Here is a 27296-nt window from a genome sequence, read left to right as displayed (position 1 = left end):
TTGATGCAAGCCTTCATGCAGAAAGCACTTGAGTCGGTTAGCCGGCATTTTTGCCATTAATTTATATACCACAGGCATGAGTGTAATAGGCCGCCAATGAGAGAATTCTTCATACAATGCATGCTTAGGTATCAGCTTGAGCAAACCTTCTTTCCAAGAGGAGGGCAGTTCCAGTTGTTCCCAAGCTATATTTATCATGAACAACAGAGGAAACTTCAAATATTCCATGAAGTCAAGAAAAATTCCACAGAGAGACCATCCCAACCAGGAGCTCTCCATCGACCCAAATCAAGCAAGCTGGCATACAGTTCCGACTCAATGAAAACAGCTTCCAAGTGTTGAGCCTGTCGCACCGAAAGAATGGGAGTAACGTGCGATAGAAACATGCGACAAGCTTGGCAAGCTTCTCTCGTGGGAGAAGAAGGGGCCTCAAACATCTTGCCATAATGAGAGTGTAGGGCTAGTGCTAGCTCTCGGAAAGTGGAGGTCCACTCCCCCGACGGTAATTTAACTCTCCGTATAGCTTGAGACTGCCTGGAGTGATGAAAATGCTGGAAAAATTGTTTAGAAGCACATCCTTTATCTTGTAATTGACGAGCTCAAGTCTGTCATTTGGCCAATTTCCTCTCATCATTGTGCCGTACTCCGCACACAAACACAAGGGACACTTAACTTCACTTGAAAGAACTGAACTAAACTGAAAGAAAGAGAGAGACGAGAGTAAAGAGACAACACAGGGATGTCGGGTCCAAACCCTAAGGGCCCTCTTGCTTTGTTGCCAGAGCAAGTACTTTCTTTATTCTTGCACAAATGCTACTACAATGACTAAATGTTGAGATGCTGCTGCTAGTGGATACCGATGCTACTGATGCTGAAAAATACCGATGCTACTGAGGTATTGAAGGGGTACTGAGGTACTGAAGGGGACTATGACGAAGACGATGATGTCGACGACGGGTTCTGTGTCGAAGACGGTGAGGTCGACGACGAGGTCTATGTCGAAGACGATGAAGTAGACAACGAGGTACTAAGGGTCTTTGTCGACGACGATGAAGTCAACGACGGTACTGTGTCGAAGACGGTGAAGCCGACAACAGTTCTGTGTCGAAGACGATGAAGTCGACGGGACAAATCTGTGTCGAACAATGTTCAGGAAAAATGTGTCTCAGCTTAATATCGTGTCGTTTTCCAATTTCAAAAATGCCGGTTGAGAGCAAGGGGAAAAGGAGAAATTCCGCCCCAAAATAGAGAAAAATAGTGTAAGAACTCAAAAAATACCCCTAATTTTCTAAAATTTCCTCTTGGCAACCTTAAGGAAAAGAAATTTGTATATTTGGAAAAATGATTTTTCCCGAACACTGGTGTTGAAGACGATGATGTCGACAATGGGTAATGCTGGTCTATGTCGACGATGATGATGTCGACAACGGGTACTGCTTGCTGGTCTATGTCGACGACGATTGGTGACTATGACGATGACGACGATGGTGTCGTCGTCAAGTCCGGGACTACGATGACGATGACGATTGATGGGACTATGACAATGACGATGATGGGTCGTCCTCAAGTCCGGTACATGCGATGACGATGACAATGTCGACGACGACGATGGTGTCGACATCGACGTCGACGTCGTCAAGGCTGAAAAACGCTAAGGCTGAAAACTGAAATCTGTCGCGATGGATGGCTTTCTGGCGAGGATCTACTGTCGGGAATGGAATCGGGGACGCAACGAGGCTAAAGGGTTGGTACTGTTGCAAAAACGCTGATGACTGAAATCTGCTCCAAAAACGGTAGTGCTCTTGGGGTACTGCTGAGAGAGAGACCACCTGCCGGGTGCAACACTTGGTGCACCACCTTCTGCTGCCTCCTCTGCTTCTACTGAGTGCCCAATGGGTTTCTTTTATAGATCTTTAGCAATTTGCCATACCTACTTTTCCAACAAAAGTCACTTACTAATAAATACATGAAAAATGTGTACTTTGGCAAAAAGGGTTCTATGCTCTGGAAAATGCTCATGCTAACTGACTGTGCAAGAGGGGGTATGCAACTATGATCGGCCTACGCATGCACGTCCTGCTAGAGGCTCACAAAGTGCCAGGCTCAGTCCTAAGCTAGGCTATGACTGATGCTAACCCATGGCAGAAGCGTGTCCACGTGGCGCATGTGACAATAGACTTCTCCTCAATAATAAAGATACTATTATGGGGGGGGACCAGCCCATCTTCTGGTCCCCAGTACTGTGTCAATCTTCTCACTCTCCATCTCTCTTGCTCTATCTATTTCTCTCTATATCCACTGGCTTCAGTATTAAGTGATAAATTCTATTTATCCGAGTATATTTTATATTGTTATGCGCTCCCGTTTGTGACAGTGGTATCAGAGCATGGTCTCCTCTCTTCCTTTGTAAAGGAGGACGACTCTGGGAAGATACGGGAAGAAGCCATGACAAGCCAAGAGAGAAGTAAACAGGCGGAACCCTAAGCCCTGCAAGAAAAGCTCGCAGAAAAAAAAAAATTCTCTCTGCAGAAGTCGACACAAGACTTGGGATTCTCTGAGAAGGCGACAAGAGCATGATGCTCAAGAACCTAGAGAATCCAAGGAGCGGAATGCTCAAGATCCTTCAAAATCCAAAAAATATCCAAGAACATCAATCCAGAACCATAGCCAAGAAAACCGTCTTTTCAGGAAGGATATGAAGGTCTTTAGACCTCGGAACGCTCAATCAAGTTTGATACTTTGGACAAAGGGAAAATGTCCCGAAGTAGCTTTCATTCGACAGTTTGAAGTTGCCTTTGTAAACGGAAATTTCTAAGAAGCGCCGAAGGTGAGGCATGTGACCAAACACCTCAAGGGGATTGCAAGCACTTGGTGGTATACCAAAGCTCTGCAAGGAACTTACAACAAGACTTGGATTTAATTCAAGGCTGAATTTTTCGACAAATTTTTTTTCCTCTACGCTTTGAGGAAGGCATCCAAGAAGATTGGGATCGGTTTGGCCAATAGGAACACGAGCAAGTCAAAGCAAGTAGTGGTTCACTCTTGCCAAGGTAGCTCTACTCTTGACCCTCTCTGAGGAAGGAAAGATGATGAAATTCAACGAAGGACTTTTGCCCAAATTTTGTACACACATCCGCAAGATATTTTGCAACGGATGGTGGAGTCAGCAATACAGGCTGAAAGTGTACACCTCCGTGTACATAGAATCTAATCCCCGCAATGGGACGGGAACCATTGAACACAAAAATATCAAATTTTTGTTATCCCTCCTCGACGGATATGGCTATCCGAAGAAAGTTTGGAGTAAGGGAATTCAAACTGACTCCTGAGATTTTGAACAAAAGACCCTCGAACTTTAAGTGAGAGGGCATGTCTTTGATCAAAGTGAAATCTTTGAGGAACTCATAAACTGTGTATTGCTTTTATGCACAAGATATGCGTGTGTCTAACCAGGACAATCACTCTCGAGTATTTATGAGAGTAGGATAAAGTTGAAACACTGTTCTATGAGATGAACTGGTTTGCTAACCATCCAGAAGGTCAATAATTGATCTGGTATTCAGTGGTTCTCCCATAGATTATCTGCTATTACTGCAGGTAGGACATTACAAAGAACCATTCCGTGATTTCAAGCAAGAAAAGCTTTCACTAAGCTTGAGTACCTTATGAACCAACACCCCCTACCAGTAAGGGAAGACATGGTAGTGCCTTTTTCACAAGTGAATGAACACTCTCTTTATGAGGGAAGGAGTACGAGAGACGGCCTTGGCCTATGCTCGTGGAATTCTAGAATTGAAATCCCACTTTATCTGATCAACGGGTGTGCATGGAACCAAGTTAAGGAATCATCTAGTTGAGCCTGTTCGCCCTGAAAATCTTACAAAAGGAAGAAAATCTTCTGAGTTCATAAAAGCTCTGACTCTAACACAGCATGAGTATTATGTACACTTTCGGGTACATGGATAACGCATGAAGATGCAGACCTTGTTGTCAAGCAAGTGGATTGGCATACCTCTCTTGAGCGCCTTTTTGCACGCAATGATATTCCGACTCTTTGTCAAATGTGTTAGGTTGCTTTGAATTTCTCTATCGAGAAGGGGTATTCTGATGGTCGATGATCATCAAGTACGCTACTACAGTAGTAATTATGGTTGTAGCACACGCTTCTCCATAAGCAAGTCAAGTACCATAGCATACTGCTAGTATGAACATGAGCTATTTTGTTTGTGCATGTAATGATTGGCCAATTGTTCCAAGATGAAAAGAACTACCTTCACCATATTTGGGAGAACATCCCTGAGAATCAAAGAGGGTTCGCTCTATTGTGAACCGGGTTTGAACATACGTTCAGAAAATGCTATGGCTAGAATCCTATTTGCCTGAGATTTTGCAAGTCGTCATTAATGCTTGCAAGGTGATTCATTTTTTATGATTTTGCAAGGAAGAGACGCTAATGGGCGTCGGGAAAACACTGTTGGTGGTAATAACTCGCAGGAGGAAAAGATTGGAAAGAAGTGCCACCGTGCACAAGAAATCTTCAGATTGGAACCATCTACCTACGTTGAGCAACGGTCCGGAACAAGAACCATCTTTAAGGTGATCGCAGACTCTTTGTGAAAGAAAGACATCGAGATTAATGCTCTATGACTTGGGCATTCCCTATGTGGAAGGGGTTTAATACCCTCTGGACTAACAGCGCAGGATTACGCGCAAGGACAGATACCTAGATTGATTTCTAGGAGGATTAATCTTCTCGGGATTGAGAAGGTGGAATTGAGTTCAGATTCTCAAAAAGACGTGAATAATGAGTTCTTACGTGGCTCGTTAGTTTGATGATTGGTGAAGAATATCCTCAAGGTACTAGGGGAACGACATGAACTGGTAAGGTAAAATTGAATTATTGAATTTTTGTTTAATTTAATTTTTAAGTTCTCTTTTGAGAAAGGACTAGCTCAACTCACCATTGAGCAAGATTTGGAATCTTTCTGGTTTCTCCCTAGCGGTTCAGGTTGAATCTCTGCAGTTGAGGACAACTGTTTATAAGGAGGGAAAAGCCAAACTCAACAGTCTGCGATGTGAAGGGCCTCTGAAAAGAGGTGGGGTCAGACCAAGCTGTCTACACCGTAATCATTATGTATGAAGAAGGGAAGCCAGACTGAGCAGTATGCGCTGTGAATAATCTCTTAGAAGAGGAGTGGCTATCCAAGCCATCTTGCTTGTATCTCCCGACTCCAATCTTCCGGTGTCAACCAAAATAGAATCCACGACAACAACGCCACCAAATCGCAACTCAGTGTGGCTCTCAATGTGAATGAGCTAGGAGTGGCTTACTGCCCAGGTCAGGGGATAAGTCTGCCCAGGTCAGGGGATAAGTCTGCTGTTAGGTTATCGAGGGTGAGTGTAAGCAACTCTGAAGGTAGCAATCCAAATGATCAGGAGTGTAGAAGAGCAACTGCACTACCATCCAAGCCAAGCTGCGAATGACTCCGGATGTAGTAGCATAATGATGCCTGATCTCCCACATCTCGCGGATAAACTCTCCAAGAGAGTTCAAAGCACTGAGGTCCCACTCCAGTCTGTAGATCCAAGCAATGAACCTGTCAAGAGATCCAAGATCCTCTCCCTACGTCCGTGTAGATGCTCTTGTGTAAAAGCAAGTGATCTAACATGTCGAGGTCAAGTGGTAAGTGTCTGTCCACCAAAGATGGTGGTGTCTTCTCTGGGAATGTCGGAATCCCATATGCCATGAGCATGGCCATATCTAGGGTGAACTCCTCAAATGAGTGCATAGGCGTGTCCATAGCAAACCACAAGTCACCACCCCCTCTAGAGTGTGCAACCACCAAATGATGGCTGGAATGAATGGATCTCCCAAGGATCGTATGCCCGTAGATGATCAAGCTGATGTCGAAGATACCGTGTACAGTAGCAGTCACTGAGAGACCGCACGGACCACCACCAGATGGTGCGCTGGCAGGAGGTAACTTCATCCTCTATGAAAAACACAAGCCAAGAGGCTGCTGTCCACCCAAAAACGTAACTGCGAGGTGATGAAAACACTGTTGTCCAGCCATTTTCAGCGTGCTCGTACTCTCCCGACAGGGTCCGGAGCGGGTGCAGAGGGTGTAGGAAGGATGGTAAATCCATGGCACAGGCTGAAAACAGAGAAAACAGCAGGTATTGCTGGCCTGAAGATCTAAAGAGGAATTTGACCGGCAATGCTCTGGATGCAAGGCCGTGTGTCATAGGCAAGGTCCAAGTGGGCAAAGTGGAGCGTTGCCCCCTCTACTACAAAAACGCAGCAGCTGTCCAAAAACGCTAATGGAAGGAGGAGGTTTTCCATGAAGAAATTGCCCAAAAACGGTAGCGCTCGCAGCCTTGATCAGAAATGCCAGGTGTAAATGCAAAAACACAGGTTGAGGTGAAGTCCTCCGCGACAAAAAAAACGCATCTTTCCATCGCTTGCCCGGTGCATGCAAAAACGCTGGCAAATCTGTGCTCCTTTAACAGAAACGCTAGTTGTTGTTGATCCCTTGGGTAGAGTACCTGTTGCTGAAGGTGCGCCCTCAACACTCGCGATTGATACCATGTGAGTGCACATGTGCGGAAGCGTGAGAGAGAGAGAGAGAGAGAGAGAGAGAGAGAGAGAGTAGACACCAAAACGCTATGTGTAGGAAGAGGGGGCGATCAACCCCCCATGACTACCATGAGCAGAAGACCTCAGTACAATCAGTATGACGGAAGTGGGTACCCCCCAGGCCCTATAAATAGGTGCTCAAGGGGAGGTAGGGCAAGGCCTGATAAAAATCCCTACGACCCAACATAAAAATGATATATGGAAATATATGAGGGCGGTTGGCCAAAAGTGGGCGGCCGGACAATGATGCAACCTAAATGCATACGCAAAGGGTGGCCAGCCCGAAGGCACACTAGCCGTACATGTATGCCCTAGACCTGTGAAGCAGCAGAGTGGTGTAAGTCTAGCCTCTCTCTCTCTCTCTCTCTCTCTCTCTCTCTCTCTCTCTCTCTCTCTCTCTCTCTCTCTCTCTCTGTGTGTGTGTGTGTGTGTGTGTGTGTGTGTGTGTGTGTGTGTGTGTGTGTGTCCGCGCGCGCGCCCTTAGTCTCCCAACACTGCGTCGCCTAAGCTCCACCCGACTACGTGATGTTCCTGCTCTGCAGGCCTACTCTACGTTATTGCTGACTGACGCGCTCTGCATATGCTCTTAACGAGCCTCTCTGTGTAATGCATAACGTCACGCCTCATCTCTATTGACGGGCGGCACTGAATCTAGGGTCTCACAAATCTTGAGGCTTGTTCCCATAGCTTTACCCAACAAGAGCGCAATCAACCACAAAGGATAGTGTTTCCCTTACTCTGTGGAGGCTTGCCCGCATAACAGAGATTTTGGAGCTCCAATGTCCTCCTTCAACACACCCGTTTCAAGTGCACGCAAGAGTTTTCCGCGCCCAAGAAAGATCCCACTGCCTGCCAAGATGCAAAGATCGCGACCCTAGAGGCTCAAATCCAAGAACTTATTCTTGAGAATACTCAACTCAAAGAACGCCTGAGTAAGCTTGAGGACACAAAGGCAAAGGAGAGCGAACATTTGCTTGCAAAAACGCATGAAGTCGAAGCTTCTCTCACCGAGACTGTCAAGACAGCTCAAAAAGAAGCCCACGATGCAGTACATAAGAAGATCGACAGTGAAATACAAGCAGCTTTACAAGAATGCCGACTACAGGAAGCCCTCGGTCTCAAGATTCGGATTGAAGGGCTTTGCTCCCCATGGTGCACCGAGGAGGACACCCTCGAAGAAGCCATCACCAAGCTCAATGACATTCTTCAACCAGTTAGCATCGAGCCCGACACTGTTTCTTGGATCAATGATACACATAGACGTGTGCCACTTGGTCAATGCATCCTCACTTTGAAAAACAAAGAAGAACGGACGCGACTGCTACGCCAATCCTATCGCCCAAGGGGAAAAAGCTTTGGATCGCCGAGCAATTAACCACAAATCAACTCAAGCTTAAAGCAAGCGAGCTCAAGAAGATGCATGAAGCTCGTAAACAAGGTAAATGGGCAGTCTACCGTGGTGGTAAAGCCATCATCCAGGAGTTCCGAACTCCCAAGCCAACTCCACCTCCACTTGACCCTCCTTAGGTTTTGTTATTGTTCTCTTCCTTTTTTCCTTCACCCCCCGATGGACACTCAGTCCCTAACTGATATGTATCTCATGTCTTCACCCCACAAAACAAGATGTAATGCTTGTTTTGGTCCCATGGGTCATATCTGACCTCCGTGGACGATAATGAAATCTCTCTCTCTCTCTCTCTCTCTCTCTCTCTCTCTCTCTCTCTAGGTACACAATAATTTACAGATGACTTTTCTTCAAGAGAGAGAAAGAGAGAGGAGAACCTGGACACATCTGGAACTACGTGCCGAGAGACTTGCTTTTGTCATTACCTTAAACCTAATCTGTTGAGCTGCAACATCACTCTTACCCTAATCCTAAATCCATAGTGCTACCTCTCCAAGCTTGCATGTGTAGCCTCTACATAGCAACGTGTCGCATTAGCCCTTGTCATCCCACCCCGCGGCTACCGTGCATTTTATATAGCCAACGCCACTCCTTAGCATATCAGCTCCCGCTATCGACTTCCAAGAGAAAACACCACCATCTGCTGGTGGACACACTTTATCATTGGACTTTGATAAGATGCCACATTACCTATGGAGAAGATTTCTCTCGACCTTGGTCTATAGACTGCAATGGAGCTTCAGGTCTTTGGACTTCCTTGGGGAGTTTACACGCGAGATGCGGGGGATCGTACAAGTTTTAACTGCCAGATTGACGATACAATTGCTCTCCTTCTCTCCTCATCATTTAATCATTTAATTTTCTACCTTCAAAGTTGTTTACGATAACTCTCAATAACCTCACAGCATACACATCCCTTGATTTACGCAGATATCATCACTCAGCTCAATAGGAAGATAGTCGCTTTGACTTGCCGTCTTGTGGCTTGTCAACGTGAATAGTGCTTCGGTTGACATCGGAGGATTGAAGGCAACACATATAGGCATTCCAGTGCAGACATCTTGGTCTAACTACCCCTCTTCTTAAACGATGACTACGATGCAAACACGGTGGTCTGGCCATTGCTCTTCTCAGAGGACGACCATAACGAAGACTACATAGTCTCGTTGGGCGGATACTCTACTTATTGACAGGACATCATCCGAAGGTGGTCCGTGTTGTCTATTGGTGACAGTTGCTCCACATGATAGAGGGACAGTGGTGCAAACTTCTCAATCTGACCTTCCTCAAGTTTTTGTGGATCAACTGCTTGGCCATGTTGGGTTGTGACTACATCCACTTGTCTTCAAATATAAGTGACTACCGTTCTTCAATGAGATCGGACATTTGCAATCCTATCGACACTCCTTTACGGATATTGAGTCCATAACAAGAGTCGTTTCTACACACAGTTCTGGATATCTTTCTTGATGTAGTACATACACTTGAGCCAGCAAAGACACAACCAAGAAGAGAGCTCTTATCCTACAATTTCGAAGTAAGATAGAGAGCACCGCTTTTATGCGGAAGAGGATGATATTATGTACCTTAGCCGGCGACCCCACCATCCTTGATGAGAGCCTTACACGGATGCAGATATAGCATAGACGGTCATGCATGCCATAAGTCATTCAAGACCGCAAAGAGGGCAAGAGAGCTATATACCGCAATGGTGGAGTTAACATTGATGGAAATACCCAAGAAGAGGGACTTGCAGCCTATGAGACACCTTACACAAGATTCAGATGGCGGTATGGAAATGCAATGATTCACTATGGACACACGCAAGGCGACTCGAGTAGGTGATGGAAGGTAGAGACTGCAAGGTAAGCCCAACTTGTGGCACCATGTGGGAAAGCCCTCTAACCACCTAGGAAGAATAAATGATGAGATGGTCCAGCATGTTTCCTTTGGTCCCATAGGTCATATTGGACCTTGGAGGACGATAATATCGTCTCTCTCTCTCTCTCTCTCTCTCTCTCTCTCTCTCTCAACACACTAAATTCTTAAATAAAATGAAATAATGCTTGGTTATACGCTCGCCATTTTCACAGCTGTAAAGGAAAGGTTATACCTTGGGGGGCATTGGATAGATCGTAGAGACCGCCAAGGAGTACGGGCGTCCAAGTGATGGATGCGCTGCACCTGTATGCAACTTGCTCCACCTGTAACGACGCCAGGTACGCAAATGGGCATGCAATATCGAAAGCAAACTCAATCGTTGAACTCCCTCTTTCCATGACTACAGCCTATAACCCTGTTAATCGTTTTCCCTCCCTCAGCGAGCACGTATCAGTGCGTCTGCGCATGTGCGCGCCTCCGCTTGTTCGCGACACCCAGCTCAGCGAGCTCGACGTGACGCCGCCCCAAAAAGTAGATGGAACCAAAAAGTAGGAATTTCTTCATTTCAAGTTTGAATCCTCATTTGTTGGTGCAAAGAGGAAGCTCCAAATATAAGAGAAAAAAGAGAATATATATTAGTAGCGTCAAGGAGTATGTCCCTACGATTTAAAACAAGTGAAAGATTGCTTTCTAAAATAATTAGAACGTGATAAAATCATTAGGTTGAGTTTAAGTAGAATCAGTGTTCAAGCAAGGAGTGCCTCAACTTAGCCTTGAGCTGGTTGGAAATGGAGACTACCTAGTTGCAAACCATGGTAAAGGGAAGAAAAACTGGTGAAATATGTGAGAAAATAGTTCAAAAATCCTACAAATTTAAAATTTATGTGAGTATTTCTGGTTCTGTTCTTTGTAGGAAGGAAACTCAGTCGACGACCGCTTAATAAAAGAGACTTTTCTGAATATTGACTAGAATTAAGCTATAAAATGTAAAAAAAGTCAAACCATGTGAGGCTCTGAAATGAAATGTGAAATTAAAAAAACTCATTAATATATGTGTGTGTGTGTGTGTGTGTTTATCCATAGAATTTACTAGAATTATGCAAGTGAAGTTTCACTTTAACATTCTAAAACAATAGAATGCAAAAAAAGTAAATACATGTCACGATATAAAATGAAAGTGAAATAAATATTTAAAGTAAGTTTCAATCATGCACTGAAAACAATGAAAGTCTCCCTAACCCAACACAACACTAAGGTTTCTGTTAGAAAGCAAAAAAGAAATGAACATGAGAATCAACATTGATTCTGTCCCAGCCCCAAAAAAAAAAGCACAAATGAAGGGAAAGCCGATGAGGGGAGCCACGCGTGCAAGTAAGGGTAGAGACACGATGGAGGAGGTCTGCAACAAGCAGCCAGGGTCTCGCTCTCTCTTTCTATTGCGAGCGCCTCTCTCTCTCTCTCTCTCTCTCTCTCTCTCTCTCTCTCTCTGACCAACTGACAAAGGCAAAGGTGACGAGCGAAACAAGGTGCGCAAGGCGGTGCAGAGCAAGTGGCTGGCACCTTGTGGAAACACCTGATTTTTTTTAATATTAAGGCGTGTACCTATGAGCACTATCTGCTCATGTGCTCGGTGGCTAGAGCTGTCCGTGCAGGAATTTTACGCAAGCTGCGGAGGTTCTAAACATGCTCATGATTGGAGTTTTATTTTGGCAAGGCAAGTACTGTAGAGAATCTACGAAGATTTTCAGGCAATATAATACGAGATTGTCTCCTTAGCATTGTTAAACTGAAACAAAAGCTTGGTAATCAGCATATTACACATTCACTTCAATCCCACAAATGTCACTAGAGCAAAGTGGAATGCAGCTCTTAGAGTTGTGCCTCATGAGGCGCTTGAGAGAAATGCGCAATGCTCCCCAACCACTACAAGAAGTACCTATTTGATTAATTTTTCGAGCAAAAAATAAATGGTCATCTCTCCTTTTCACTGGCTATTCAAGGGCCTTGGCCAAAAACGGCATGTCGAAGATGGTGTGCTCTTACTAAGGCTAATGGGTGGAAGATTGACAACTTATAAAAAACCCTATCATGTCTATGGGATAGAGATAGAAAGAGAAAAAGGAACAGAAAGAGAGAGGTCTTAATCTCTTTGATTGCTCCCATCACCCGCCTCCCTTGCATGTGTCAATGTGTGTGTGTGTGTGTGTGTGTGTGTGTGTGTGTGTGTGTGTGTGTGTGTGTGTGTAGCTGTTTTAATTTAAATACATATACACCAAAGAACATGACGTTCAAAAAACAAATGGCTTTAGATGTCTAGGCAAAGATTTGTACTGAAACAACTCAGTGTTTGATTCATAATTGTACAGCGTAATAAGAATGAGGTAACATTCCGAATGATTTTATACAAAGGTATCATAACTATCCTAGTTGAATCATCAAGTGTTTACAAAGTCGGACTACAGCATGTTAAACCTCTTTTAAGTCAAGATAGAATTCTCACATGCATCCATATAGTCAAGAAAACAGATATGTTAGACTTGGCTACGTATGGCAGGCTTCAAAGAACCTATCAGTTGTTATCCATTTCAAGCTTAAAAATTATTAGACTAGCTACTGTCCTAAATAAAAAAATCTCGAGTTTTTTCTATATCATAAGTACTCCTGTCAGAATTGCCCCATATGTCTTCAAAACTTCTTTTTATAATAACCATTTACTGTAAAAAAAATGTCCAGTCATCCATAAGTTAAAAAAAATTATATGCACTGCTTTGTTTTGTAACTACAAAAAAATGTATGGACCAAAACTTGTATGCAATGCTTTGTTTTGTAACTTGTTGGGAGAAGAGGGGGAGATCGACCGCTTAAAGTACTCAACATAAGCTTTCAAGCCATCACCATCAAACTGTCCACTTCTTCTTCCAATTTCCAAGCACACACACTCACCTAGACTATGACACACACACACACACAGTAAACAGAGAATTGATATAGACAAGCTTGTAAGGAGGTGTAAGAGATGTGTAAGAGATGGGGACTAGATTAGAGAGTACACAGCAAAATAACCATAGCTTAAGAGAGTAGAGAAGAGAATCTGCAAGAGAAAGGCCTAAATCTAGCCCCAAACTCCACGGCACCTCTCTTGTGGAGTTGGTATTTAATATATTACTTTGAGTTTAAGGTGCCAAAAATTGAGGCCCCTCTTTTACAACCACTTTACTTTTGCAAATGAGTGAAGCTCATTAGTTCTTGCATGACCCATAAGGGGAGTTCCCACTACAACTATTTACAGAGCCATAGTGGCTTATTGAAATGATGTTCTAAGATACTGTGCAAATATAAAATGGCCAAGAATAATTGCCGTCGCCTCTTCATCAACTCCCCGCATTCCACTCTACAAAATCATCATCAACTCAATTAGTAAAATAAATAGACAGCACATAATTAACCATTACGTCCAGCTATCCCAATTGCAGTTAACCACTACAACAGGAGGGTGCCCAGTCTCGTAACATCCCTCCCACCAGGGATAGCAATTGTCCTCAGTGCTCAATAGAGAAATCAAATGGACCGTGAGTGATAGAAAGTGTGGAGAAGGTTGGGAAAGTTGCGAAAAAACTTTTCAGGCATCCATTTGGCATCCTCTCTAGGGTGGCCCTTGAAAGTCAAAAGGTAACAGTTATAAACCATTCCACTGCGTGTAGTGGTGGTCTCATGGTCAACTATTTTGTCAGGGATGAGTTGCTCTTCTTGGTCTACAAGTGAAGGTGGGTCTTCGTAAATGTGGTGTGTTATAAACCATTCCAGTGCGTGTAGTGGTGGTCTCATGGTCAACTATTTTGTCAGGGATGAGTTGCTCTTCTTGGTCTACAAGTGAAGGTGGGTCTTCGTAAATGTGGTGTGTAGGTAGGGGTCCTCTGAATGGTCGTAAAAGACTAATGTGAAATGCATTGTGAATGTGCCAATGTGCAGGTAATTCTAAACGAAAAGAAACATCATTAATGATAGCTGAAATTTTGAAAGGTCCATAAAAATGAGGAGCAAGCTTAACAAAGACATTAGTATCAACACTTTTGATCCTTCGTTTTTCGATGCGAAGTAAAACATGATCACCTTCTTTGAATTGGTGTGCCTTGCGGTGCTTGTTAGCATGCTTGGTGTAAAGTTCTTGTGAGTGTTTAATGGCAGAATGCACACTTGCATAAATATCATGAAAGTCAGTAGTGAAATCATCAGCGGCAGGCACAACATTAGAAAGACGTGAAGCAGGAGTAGGAAGTGAGTGACCGTATACAATTTCAAGGGGAGATTTACCCGTGGCAGTGTGAGTGGTGTTGTTGTATGCAAATTGCAAAATATGTAGGTAGTCATCCCATTTCTTAGGTTGAGAGGAAACATAAGCCTTCAACAAGTCAATAATAGTGCGGTTGGTGACTTCGGTTTGACCATTAGATTCAGGATGAAATGCAGAAGTAAAGTCAAGTGTAGTGTCAAGATTTTCAAACACAGTAGTCCAAAAAGCACTACAAAATTTTGAGTCTCGATCGGAAATAATCACTTTAGGCAAACCATGATGTGGAAAAACAGTCTTCAAAAACAAAAGTGCAGCTTGATGTGCTGTGAGTGTTTTCTTACACGGAACAAAATACGCTTGTTTAGAGAAACGATCAATAATAGTCCATATCATATCATGTTTGTGCATTGTGAGTGGGAAACCAGTAACAAAATCCATGGAAATATGTTCCCAAGGTCTTTCAGGAATGGGGAGTGGGTGTAAAAGTCCCAATTTCTTACCTGTAGCTGCTTTGATTTTTTGACAAATCAAACAAGTGGACACATACTGTTTAACATCCATTCTCATAGTAGGCCAATAGAAATCACGACATAAATTTTGAAAAGTTGCAGCAAATCCTCTATGTCCAGCATAAGGTGGTTTGTGCAATTCTTCAATAATTAATGTACGAAAAGATTTAGTTACACACAATTTTTGTTTGAAATAAAGGAAGTTTTCTTGAATAGTGTATTCGAGAAATATGTGTACAGAATTATCAAGCATGTGCAACCATGTCGTTTTGAAGTCATCGTCATGTGCATAAGTGTCAGGCATAGTGTCAAATGAAGTTCCCGTAATGGTTGATAGATGATTAAGTGAGGGTCTTCTACTCAAGGCATCAGCTACAACGTTTTCTTTACCAGGCTGGTATTGAATGTTGGGCTGAAAACTTTGAATAAAAGCGGCCCACTTAATATGTCTATCATCTATTAAAGGCTGAGAAAGTAAATATTTGATACTTTGTTGATCAGTTTTAATGATCAAGTCAATACCCATTACATAGTGTTTCCAGATTTTCAATGCATGTACCACAGCAGTCAATTCTTTATCATAAGTACTGAACTTTATTTCAGACGGTTTGAATTTACGACTTTCGAAAGCAATGGGATGGTTATCTTGCATAAGGACTGCACCGATACCTTTACCACTAGCATCAGTGACTACCACAAAGAATGGTCGTTCAAAATCAGGCAATTGCAATACAGGTGCATTAGTCAAAGCATGTTTAAGTGCATTAAATGAGCTTTCTTGCAAATCATTCCATTCATAAGGCGTGTTTTTCTTCAACAAGAGAGTCAAATAATGTGATTTGTAAGCAAAATTACGAACAAATTTCCTATAGTAGCTGCAAAGACCAAGAAAAGATCGTAGCTCATGCAAGTTTTTGGGTCTAGGCCAGGATTGAATGGCTTCAATTTTCTTTGGATCGACATGAATTCCTTTACCCGATACAATATGTCCCAAATATTCAATTTCAGATTGAAAAAATGAACTCTTTTCAGGATTCAAATACAAGTGATTTTGTGCAAGCAGATCAAATACACGTGTTAAATGTTGCTTATGGTCTTCTTCAGATTTACTGAATACCAAAATGTCATCAAAAAATACAATCACAAAATCTTGATGGTCAATGAAAATTCGATTCATCATGCGTGTGAATGTAGTTGGTGCATTTGTCAAACCAAATGGCATGACAAGAAATTCATAGTGCCCAATTTGTGTTCTGAAAGCAGTTTTGTAGACATCATGTTCAAACATATTGACTTGGTGATATCCTGATTTAAGGTCAATTTTGCTAAAGATGTTTGCCCCTTTCAGTTTGTCTAGTAGATCATCCACTCTAGGAATAGGAAACCTATTCTTAATGGTGATCTTGTTTAAAGCCCTGTAGTCGATACACATACGAAAGGTTCTATTTTTCTTCTTGACAAGAAGTACTGGAGCTCCGTATGGTGAACTACTAGGTCGGATTAGGCCTCGGTCAAGTAAATCAGTGATTTGAGTTTGTATTTCCCTGTGTGCGGTAGGATTTACACGATAAGGTGCTCTACAAGGAGGTTCACTACCCGGTATGATGTCAATTTGGTGGTCTTCTGGGTGTGATGGTGGAATTCTAGGTGGGAGATCATGCATGAAACAATCTTTAAATTGTGAGAGAAATTCATCGTGTGTGGAGTTACGTGAAGTTTCAGTTTCAACAGAAATTTGATTTACCAATACTAGATATGTTTTCCCCTGTTTTTGAATTGCTCGTTTGGCTTGAGTGTGAGAGAGGAGTGGAAATTTTTGATGTGCCAGTGTTGCTTGGATGGAGAATTTTTTATTATTATGAGTGAGAGACATTGTACGTGTTTTATAATTAATCAACGAGTCAAATTCATGACGAAATGGCATTCCCAAAATCATATCAAGTCCATGCAATGGTGCTACCAAAAATGTACGTGCTTGTGTGAATTCACCAATGCAAACTTCAACAGTGACTTGAGTTTTACAATTAAAACGTTGATTATTAAAAACAGTTTTGACCTTGTGGGGTGATGAAATTTCAGAGAGTGAGAGTTGTTGTGCCAATCGTGTGGAAATGAAATCATGGCTACTACCATCATCTAGCAGAATGGTGACATTTTCACCCTTAACAGTGCCTTGCACTTTAAACAAAGTGTGAGGAGATATAGGAGTACCTGAGGATGGGTTGTCATCGTTATCATAATCAAGATCATATCCCTCACCGTAGTTAACTTCTACTTCATTGTCGTCGGGTGTAGCATCTTCGATGAGGTTAAGAGTAGCTCCGTTGGGGCGGTTGTTGTTGAAGGATTTTTGACTTGAATTCCTGTTGACTCCATTTGAATGGCCATTGGATTGACCATTGCCCTTAGCATGACCATTTGAGCACTTATCTGCATAGTGACCATATTGAAAGCATTTAAAACACTTCACCTTTTTGTTACCATTAGAATTTGGAGGAAAACGCTGGTTGAAAGGATGTTTGTCGCCTCGTTGCTGAGTGTTGTTGTGGTTGTTGCTCGTATGAGGTTGAGCAGTGGCAGGAGGATTGTCAAATCTTCGTCTTTTGAAAAAGGTACGGCTTTGGTGTTTGCTTCTGTCAGAGTTAGGAGAGAAAGGAGGTCTCTTGTTGCGGTTAGTGTTAGTAGGTTGATCAGTGTGAGAGGAATGTCCACCTTTCTTCTTTTCTGCGTTGAGAGCCAAGTTAATGGACTTTGACAGAGAATCTGGTTCGAACATATCTACCTCAGCACTAATTTGTAGTGCCAAGCCTGATATGTACTTTCGCTTCAATTTCCTGCAACTAACATGTTCAATAGCTTGCAATTGAATTAGACAATTCCAAAAACGGTCAGTGTAACCCTGTACATCTTCATTTCTACCCTGTCGAATTAAATCCCATTGACGTCGTGCTTTAGCTTTGTACTGTGTTGGCAAAAATTGGGGTAAAAACACTTTTTTGAATACATTCCAGGTGCGTGGTCTTCTTCCATGTTGTTTGGTGGCGTTCCACCACAATGCAGCGCTGCTAGTGAGATGATTGGATGCACACTTTACCATTTCACGCTCGGGAAAGTCTTCATCATGAAAGTAGTCATCTAACTAACTAACCCATGCTAGAACCGTGCTAGCATCTTTAGTGCCATCAAAATCTTTGAAAGTGAAGGCTTTTCTGCTAATTTTGTTTTTCTTGGGTGTCGGTGCATACAGAATGTAATAATTTATCTTCAAGTTCTTGCCTTCGCATGCGTTCATATGTGAGTGACTGCTGCAAATTTTGAAGTTGCTCTGCAATCGTGGGTGCATGAGGAAGATGTGCCATGATTGCGTGCTTTTTTTTTTCTTTCTTTTTCTTAAAAAAAAGTAAATAATTAAATGGTAATGCTTAAAAAGGCTATTTGGTGATATTCACAGATGCAATATACGGAATAAAATAAAATAAATAACAGAAATGTAATGTACTTAGCTGAAAAAGAGCGGTGGCGTCCAGTCCAGAATGGCGATGCGCTAGGAAATTGCCAGAGAATAGACAGTCCGATGGTGTGTCACCGAGCTAGTTGAATTTCGTGGCACCCGATCTCTCGTATTCCCAAAATTAATGGTATTATATTTGGTAATTTCACTGTCCAATTAAATTGAATGTTATTTTCGAGTTTCCTGTATAGCTAGGCCAATGGAGCAGGTATTGATGCTCGCTTGCCGGCTTAGGACAGAGTGACCACCTTCTTATGCACTTCAACCCTTGAGTTGGCCAAACTTTGTAAGGAATGTCTTCTAAGCTTAATGTTCAATGGCACTCTTTTTTTGTTTTGTTTTTTTGAAGCTTAATGGCCTCACTTTTTAAAGAGGTAAAGTTTTGAGGCTTGAAGCTTAATAGCCTCACTTTTTAACACGTAAAGTTTTGAGGCTTTCTTAATGGCCACACTTTGACTTAAAAGGTGTGAATTGCAATTGCATGGAAAAAGTTGAAGACAGCGAGCTCTCTCAAGACAGCTTGGGCGTCCATGTTGATAGCAATTTCGAGCTTTTTCGAATAGGTCGATCGAGAAATTTTTTTGTGTGTAAGCAAGGATTCCCACATAAATTTCTCGCCTTCTTTCTTCTCTTCGTTTATGCCTTTCGATGCCGCTTCCCAATGACAAGCCGAATCGATGTGACTCAAATTTCCCTGCTTGCTTTGACTCTTGCTCTCTCTTTCCTTTAGTAAACCATAATCCGCCTTCTCGTTCCCAATTTCAACTTCTCTTTCAAAGTTGTAATTAAGCTTTTCGACTTCTTTCAATTATGCGTCAGCTCACTGTCTTGTCCGTATCTTCATGTATACGCAAGGTTAACTAGTGCTTAAATTTAACCACTGAACATACCCGTTCTTGATCGTCTTGAAGCCGAATTTGAAAATTGATTGCCGATTAGCCACCAATTAACAATCGAGTTTTTCTTCTGTGAACTCGATCAATTATACTTCGAATTTCCACGAACCCTTGAATCCTTGAATTGCAAAGTCGATGAATTGCAATTGGGGTTTTGTCGATTAGAGAAAACTCCTTCTTAAAACTGAAATCTGGTGCCGATTAATCCTCGAACCTGAGGCTCTGATACCACTGTTGGGAGAAGAGGGGGAGATCGACCGCTTAAAGCACTCAACATAAGCTTTCAAGCCATCACCATCAAACTGTCCACTTCTTCTTCAAATTTCCAAGCACACACACTCACCTAGACTATGACACACACACACACAGTAAACAGAGAATTGATATAGACAAGCTTGTAAGGAGGTGTAAGAGATGTGTAAGAGATGGGGACTAGATTAGAGAGTACACAGCAAAATAACCATAGCTTAAGAGAGTAGAGAAGAGAATCTGCAAGAGAAAGGCCTAAATCTAGCCCCAAACTCCACGGCACCTCTCTTGTGGAGTTGGTATTTAATATATTACTTTGAGTTTAAGGTGCCAAAAATTGAGGCCCCTCTTTTACAACCACTTTACTTTTGCAAATGAGTGAAGCTCATTAGTTCTTGCATGACCCATAAGGGGAGTTCCCACTACAACTATTTACAGAGCCATAGTGGCTTATTGAAATGATGTTCTAAGATACTGTGCAAATATAAAATGGCCAAGAATAATTGCCGTCGCCTCTTCATCAACTCCCCGCATTCCACTCTACAAAATCATCATCAACTCAATTAGTAAAATAAATAGACAGCACATAATTAACCATTACGCCCAGCTATCCCAATTGCAGTTAACCACTACAACAGGAGGGTGCCCAGTCTCGTAACAAACTACATCCTAATATATGCAGCGAAATCGAGCCCTTCAAATAGTACAACCCAAATAACCATAGTAGAACACAATGGCCAAAATTTTCAGATTTACCCAATTGTCTCGTCACAACAGAGGTTGGTAATGAAGCTTTAGTTAAAGCAAGCTCTCAAATTACATCAATTAGGGTGTGCTAGCCCTATATAGGTTTATCAAAAAATCCATTTCTCCACCATATGGCAGAAAGTTGTAGTAGCAAAATCCCAAAAATTCAACCATTGAAGCAGAAGATACATTTGGCTTAGCAACCAAAAAGGAGACTAAGAATTTAAGAAGATTATTGGATTAGAGTCAAATCTTTCAAAAAGCCGAAATATGGCAGTAGGAACCATAGTTTAGCTCAAATCCAAGAATATCTATGTATGTATAAGGTTACCAATCAAAGCTAAATTCCCGACCATACAAAGCAAAGCATTCCAGTCATATACAGGGTCTCATATCTCCTAGGATTTAGCCAAGATCAAGTACTATTATATAGTAGATCTTGCCAAAAACTTTTTACTAAAAATACCCAGTATTACTAGCAGAAAACATGTTTAGGTGAAGTTTTTCTTTAAAAATTAGCTTCCTCACCACAGTAGACCCTAACCAAACAGAGCCATGTCATCAGGTAGAATTCAGTCCCAGCAAAAGACCATACTAGTAACAGCTAGAGACCATGATCAAAAGTCCAACATAAACCAGATCTCCAGTCAAGACATCAGGCAACAAAAATTACCATCCATTGAAACTATGGTATAGCTCAAATAACCATGAGCCATTATCATGCCTTGAGACTCTTTAAATATCAAGCCCTAGCTAGGGAGAGTGATCTTCAAGTCTAAAGTAGGTCCACTTAAATATGTATGTATGTAAAAGGATACCACCATCTCATGGCAGTATCACACCTAAGAGCTTGAAAAGGTAACACAATATGGTTACCTAAGAACTAAATTTAAGCCAGAACTCAAACATTACTCCAGTAGTTAGCAATAGGCTAAAGGTCAGTCTTTTTTGTAAGTCAATGCAAACAGGTTTCCCCGTATCACAACACCATAAAACTAGACCAGTAACCATATGCTAGCCAGAATCTCTAGTTATGCCAAGTTTTAGGTAGTAAAGCATCAAAACTAAATTAATAACCATGTGCCGGTCAAAATCTAGTGCTAGAAACCCCCATTTTTCATTCCATATAACATAAGCACAAGGTCTTGCCTAGCTTAGTATATCAACTTTTCTCAAAAGTGTCTCCAGCTCTGAACATGGCCAGAGTCAGCTTTTTTAGACAAAAGACCAGCATTAGGAACCATTCTCACCATTTTGTGTGCCCAAGTCTTCCCATTATAGGCATATAAAAAATTCAAAGTTTAGTAAGAGCAAGAATGTAAGATTTTAAGTTTCAAAATATCCCTACAATACCGGATTATAACAAGTATTTTAGCATTTAACGTTAGTAAAAAGCCAGTTAGAACAGAAGCCAATCATGTTAAATGTCAATGTGGTAGAATGCTCAGTACACACTGTTGATGGTAAATAAATAAAACATGTTGTAATAAAGAGTTTACGAGCCATATGATTACCAAGTGAACTAGTCTAAAAATCTACCAACAACCAGTCAACATGTAACCAAACGGCCCTCTTTTTATAATCAATAACCATAAATAGAACCATTTGATCCAGCATGGAATTCAAGTCCTAATGCACATATTCAATATTTACTAATGCTAGCTCAAAGCAAACTCACTAGAAAGCTACATTTTCTCTTTGCATTCAACACCCAATAGGGACAAAAACATCCTTTTTAGAATCAATGTTCCAAGGCAAGAACCAAATCCTATCACGATCATCTAATCAAGATCTAGTACCCTTCCAAAAAAGCCTCATAGTGGTATAGCATTAGAAATTTACTAAAAGTGAGTTTTGAGTGAAATGTAGCACCTATGGAGCAGAAGCATTCCAAATAATCACCAAAGTGCCCGGGGAAATTCATAGCCAAGCATATTTCCTACTCACATTGTCTCTCTCTCTCTCTCTCCCTCTTTTCAAAAAAACAAAACCAAGTCTAAGTGAGGGAACACACATCCCTCACCTGTATATGTAGGGGTTGAAGGAAACCATGCAGTGATGTAGCCTAGTGCCCTGCCAGTCTGTAAAGCGAGGGGCTAGATGCTGAAAATGATTGAATGAAGGGGGCATTGAGGTCATATGTCCACGACGAGGCAAATTGTATCCTGCAAAGGGGATCCACTTGAAGGGGCACTGAGTTCAAGTATCCACCAAGGCACAAGACATCGCGTTGTACATTCGATGGATGGGGAAAGGGTTTCACAGAGGAATCAAGGGAGATAGCAGTGTTGGGTTTATGCTAGCCATCTCCGGCCGCCCATCTAACTGCTACTAACCCAAGTGTATAGTTATACACACTTGAGCCACTTATTACATATGTGCATAATAATAATTGGGGGCTAATAATCTTTTGGCTCTCCCCCTTCCAAACAGCGTACTCGTTCTCTCTCTCTCTCTCTCTCTCTCTCTCTCTCTCTCTCTCTCTCTCTCTCTCTCTCTCTCTCTCTCTCTCTCTCTCTCTCTCTCTCTCTCTCTCTCTCTCTCTCTCTCTCTCTCTGCTCGCTCTCTGGCTCCTGCATCGCACTGCTTGCATCTTCTCTTTCAACTGGTATCAAAGCAAAGGGACAGTGCAACGGAGCTTGTGATAGAGAGCTGAGCTATGGAGCTTTCCATTAGAGCTTGGAGCTCTTGTGGCTATGAAGGGCTACTGTGAAGATAGCCAGAATCAGCAGTTTGCAGCAGGACAACAAGAAGTTGAGGCAGTGTCAAAAAAAGGTGAACCTATGCTCTATTTTACCAAAATCGACCGCTCTGAACAAAAGGAGGTACATAGTACTAGGGTCTGCGTCAAAAAGGTCGATTTTTCTTATTTCGGTTGCGAAATTTGCGTTTTAAAATTTCATGCAAATCTTCGAGGGTTGTTTCCCTCTCATGTTTACTGCAAGTGTAGCTTCACTGTGTGAGAGCTATGTGGGCTGAATTTTCAGCCAAGGAGATGTATGTATATTGTGGACATCTCGAACATCGTCGAGACGCATAGCAGGTGGGAGTTTGCATGTGATTTTCCAGAGGTATTTTCAGATGCGTATACTTGAGAGATTATAAAAGTTCGGCATCAACACACAGGGCATGAGTTTAGGTTACGGCTTCGACATCGGATTCCGCTACTATTTCGGCATCAACGCATACGACTGCACTTTGTCATAGACATCCACACACAGGATTTTGCAGTCCGTTTTGACATCGGCATCGACACACAGAGTACAAATTGCAACATTTATGCTAGTTATGGTTCTAGTGGGAGTGTTTTTATGCGCATATGCATATGTTGACACTTGTTACAATGTCTAAGCTCTTTTGAGAGCAATATGACTCCCAGTAGGGATATTTTTCTAGCATGCATATGCTTTTGGCGCCTGTTTGTGCGTAGTGATACATATGTACGTCTTTGTGGATACTACGAGTGTACGTCTTTTGTGGAGCCATCTTTTGGCTAGTACAGCAGTCCCGACCATTTATGAGACTTGGTCCGGAAGATAGCCATTTCTGAGACTTGGCTATATGCTTTACTGCATTACCTACGTTGTGAGGGTTGATAGCGTGAGGTTTTCTTTGAGCTGGGGTATTCTCAAATGTGGAGATACCTTCGGTGATACAGGTAGCTGGAGTTACCCTTCGTGACCTCGCCATAGGACATGTATAGATTGGTATAGTTCTTTTGACGCCGAGTTGGCGGTCTATGGTCAGATTGACAGTTGATGCACCTCAGTGGGTTCTATACAGTCTTCTTTTGAGTGACATAGTACTCTTTGTTACTTTGTGAGCGATATTTTGGTCTCTTATTGTCTTGTATTTTGGTTGACATAGTCCCAAATGCAAAGGAGACTATGCCGAATTTTTTCCAAAATCTTTTGGTCATTTTGTCACAATATCTATTAGCAAAGACCATTACATTTATGACATAAAGAAGTTTGATGGCACTGATTTTTAGCTTTGGAAGAATCAGATGCAAGATGTGCTTGTCCAAAAGAAATAGAAATTGCCTATTATTTATGCGACATGGACTGAAGGGATGAATTTGACTCAGTTTCAGTGGGAGGAGCTTGATGAGCTATGCAGATCTACTATTAGATTGCACCTTGCTGAATCAGTGTACTTTTCAGTGCTAGAATGTGAATCTGTCTATGCTTTATGGCAAAAGTTATGCAACACTTATGAAAAGGATACGGAAAGTAATAAGGTTTTCATGATGCGAAAACTGTTTAACCTTCGCATGAAGGAGTCAGCCAGTGTTGCCAGTCATATTAATGACTTTGATTCTCTATTTTTCCCATATTCATGCACAACATATCAATATTGATGATGAGATGAAAGCAATCTTCTTGCTTTGTTCATTGCCACCCTCATGGAAAATCTTTTGCACAGTTGTCAGTAACTCTGCTCCTAATGGTACGCTAGTGTACATTGATGTCACTGGTTCTCTTTTGTCAGAGGAAATGCGCCGCAAGGCTATGGGTAGCTCGCACCATGGCGAAGATCATTATGTGCAAAAGGATGGAAAACAACGTAAAGGCCGTTCTTGGAATCATGAATCCAAGAAAGAGGGCAATAGAGATGCTTCAAAGGGTAGATTAAAGTCTCCTGGTCGTCGCAATGTTCAATGCCATTATTGTGATAAGTTTGGTCACATAAAGAAGAATTGTTATGCTTGGAAGCGTGACAAAGGTAAAGGCAAAAGCAAAGACAAAGACAATGATGATAAAGAGGAGAAACCAAAGAGTTCGGTTAAGACTGAAGAACTGAACATAGTGAAAGATGATTGTGATGCACAAGACATCAATATGTTGACTGAAAATAATGATTTATTTTATGATGCACAAGAAACTCTATCTTTGCAGAGTTCTATGCTAGCAGAGCTACTTGTTAGTGGTGAAGTGTCCCATACATGGATTCTTGATTCGGGCGCTTCGTTGCATGTCACAACTCATAGGCATTGGTTTACTACATATGAAGAAACCATTGGCACTGTTACGCTAGGTGATGTCTACTCTTGTGACATTGTGGGCATAGGTGATATTGCTATGGTTATGGCAAATGGGATGAGGTTTACCATACATAATGTGCGTCATGTTCCAGCTTTGACACAAAAATTGATTTCGGTTGGACGTCTTGATGACTTGGGTTACAAAGTCACTTTTCATCACCAATTTTGGCGTATTGCGAAAGGTCATCTTATTTTAGCCCATGGTCCTGAAGTTGGTACACTTTATCCTCTTTATGTATTTGACAAGAACAGTGTTCTTTTTGTAACCGAGCTGCCAACTGTTGCTTTGTGGCATAGCCGGTTAGGTCATATGTCAAAGAAGGGAATGGAAACTCTTTCTCATTTGGCTACTTACCGTCTTTATCATTTTCTGATTTTCCCTTTTGTGAACACTGTCAATATGGTAAGCAAACACGAGCACATCGTACACAGTCTTTGGACAAAGACAAGAAGCCCTTAGAGCTTGTGCATAGTGATGTATGTGGGCCTATGCCTTCTAAATCCCATGGCGGTGCATCTTATTATGTTACATTCTTTGACGATGCAACACGACATGTTTGGGTTTATGCCATGAAGTCTAAAGATGAGACTTTTTCTTGTTTCAAAAAGTTCTTATCTAGTGTGGAAACTCAGTCTAAACATATCTAGTCTAAACTCAGTCTAAATATAAGTTGAAAGCTTTACGCTCAGATAATGGTGGAGAATATGTCTCTAAAGAGTTTGCAGACTTCTCTTCAAGTAGGGAAATTAAGTGCGAGTTTATAGCTCCTTATACACCTGCATAAAATGGTGTTGCCAAACGAATGAATAGGACCATCCAAGCGAGGATTATGTCTATGCTATCACAGGCTAATTTACCGCAAGTGTTTTGGATTGAATCATTATACACTGTTGTGTATTTGATCAATAGATCACCACATGCTTCATTACAGTTTTGTGTACCTTTGGAGTTATGGTCAGGACATAAGTTGTCTTATGAAAAACTCCGTACATTTGGCTACGAAGCTTATGCACATGTACCCAAGGAGTTGCGTGCTAAGCTTGACCCTAAGTCCAGGAAATGCATCTTTATTGGCTATGGTGTAGATGGTCAATTTGGCTATCGTTTATGGGATCCGAAAAGTCGATCAGTAATCCGTAGCAATGATGTTGTCTTCAATGAGACCAAGATGCATAGGCAACCAACGAAAGAGGTTGAATTCTGAAAAGTGACGTTTTCTGATATATCACCTCCTCTACAGATAGCTCCAGAGCCAATTAATACACATGCTAGTACAAGCTCTGATCAGTCGAGGAGATCTCAAAGACTCTCACATCCGCCAGAACGGTTTGTTCTAGTCATGGACTTTGTGTTGCTGACAGATAGTGGTGAGCCTTCTTGTTACAAAGAGGCTATGCTAGCCAATGATAAGGTTCAGTGGGAACATGCTATGAAGAGGGAGCTGTCCAATATTGCAAAGAACAAAACATGGGAACTTGTTCCATTGCCAAAAGGTAGGGAAGCGTTGCCTTGTAAATGGGTTTACAAGAAGAAGATTGCGTCCAATGTTGAGAATTACAAAGCTCGTTTAGTGGCCAAAGGTTTCAAGAAAGAATATGGTGTAGATTTCCAGGAAATCTTTTCTCCAATGGTCAAGATGACGACACTGAGAATGTTGCTTGCTTTGGTTGCCACTGAAGATATGGAGCTTGATCAAATGGATGTTATTACCGCTTTCTTACATGGTGATCTTGAGGAAGAGATTTATATGAAGCAACCTGAAGGGTTTGTGCAAAAGGGCAAGGAACATTTGGTCTGTAAGCTTCTAAAAAGTCTCTATGGCTTGAAGCAATCATCCAGACAATGGTATCACAAGTTTGATACATTCATGCATTCTAAACACAATAATGAGGATCCATGTCTTTATGTGAAAAGACAACCCAATGGACAACTTATTATGCTTATACTTTATGTGGATGACATGCTCATTGCTAGTCATTCCAAGAAAGACATTGTTGACATGAAAACCAAGCTGAAGAGTAAATTTGACATGAAAGATTTGGGTGAAGCCAATCACATTTTGGGTATGCACATTACTCGTGACCGTAAGAAGAGGTTGTTATACCTTTCTCAGAAGGAGTATGTG

General features: G+C 41.8%; 1 protein-coding gene across 2 annotated transcripts in view; it reads right to left on the bottom strand.

Annotated features, from left to right (window-relative positions):
• The window catches only part of LOC147429026 (uncharacterized), a 58850-nt gene extending 48375 nt beyond the window's left edge, over positions 1-10475 (bottom strand). Inside the window, exon 1 of one of the 2 annotated variants that reach the window (XM_086495286.1) lies at positions 10156-10475. In XM_086495286.1, the coding sequence (XP_086351412.1) occupies positions 10156-10321 (166 nt within the window). In that variant the 5' untranslated portion in view covers positions 10322-10475. The remainder of the gene's footprint in view (positions 1-10155) is intronic. The other variant, XM_086495288.1, reaches the window with a different exon arrangement.
• Positions 10476-27296: the final 16821 nt, after the last annotated feature.

This window comes from Adiantum capillus-veneris, chromosome 22 (genome assembly GCF_014529385.1).
Source record: "Adiantum capillus-veneris isolate H3 chromosome 22, ASM1452938v2, whole genome shotgun sequence".
Lineage (NCBI taxonomy): Eukaryota > Viridiplantae > Streptophyta > Polypodiopsida > Polypodiales > Pteridaceae > Adiantum > Adiantum capillus-veneris.
The sequence above is the reverse complement of the archived record's forward strand: the minus strand, read 5'-3'. Positions and strand labels throughout refer to the sequence as shown.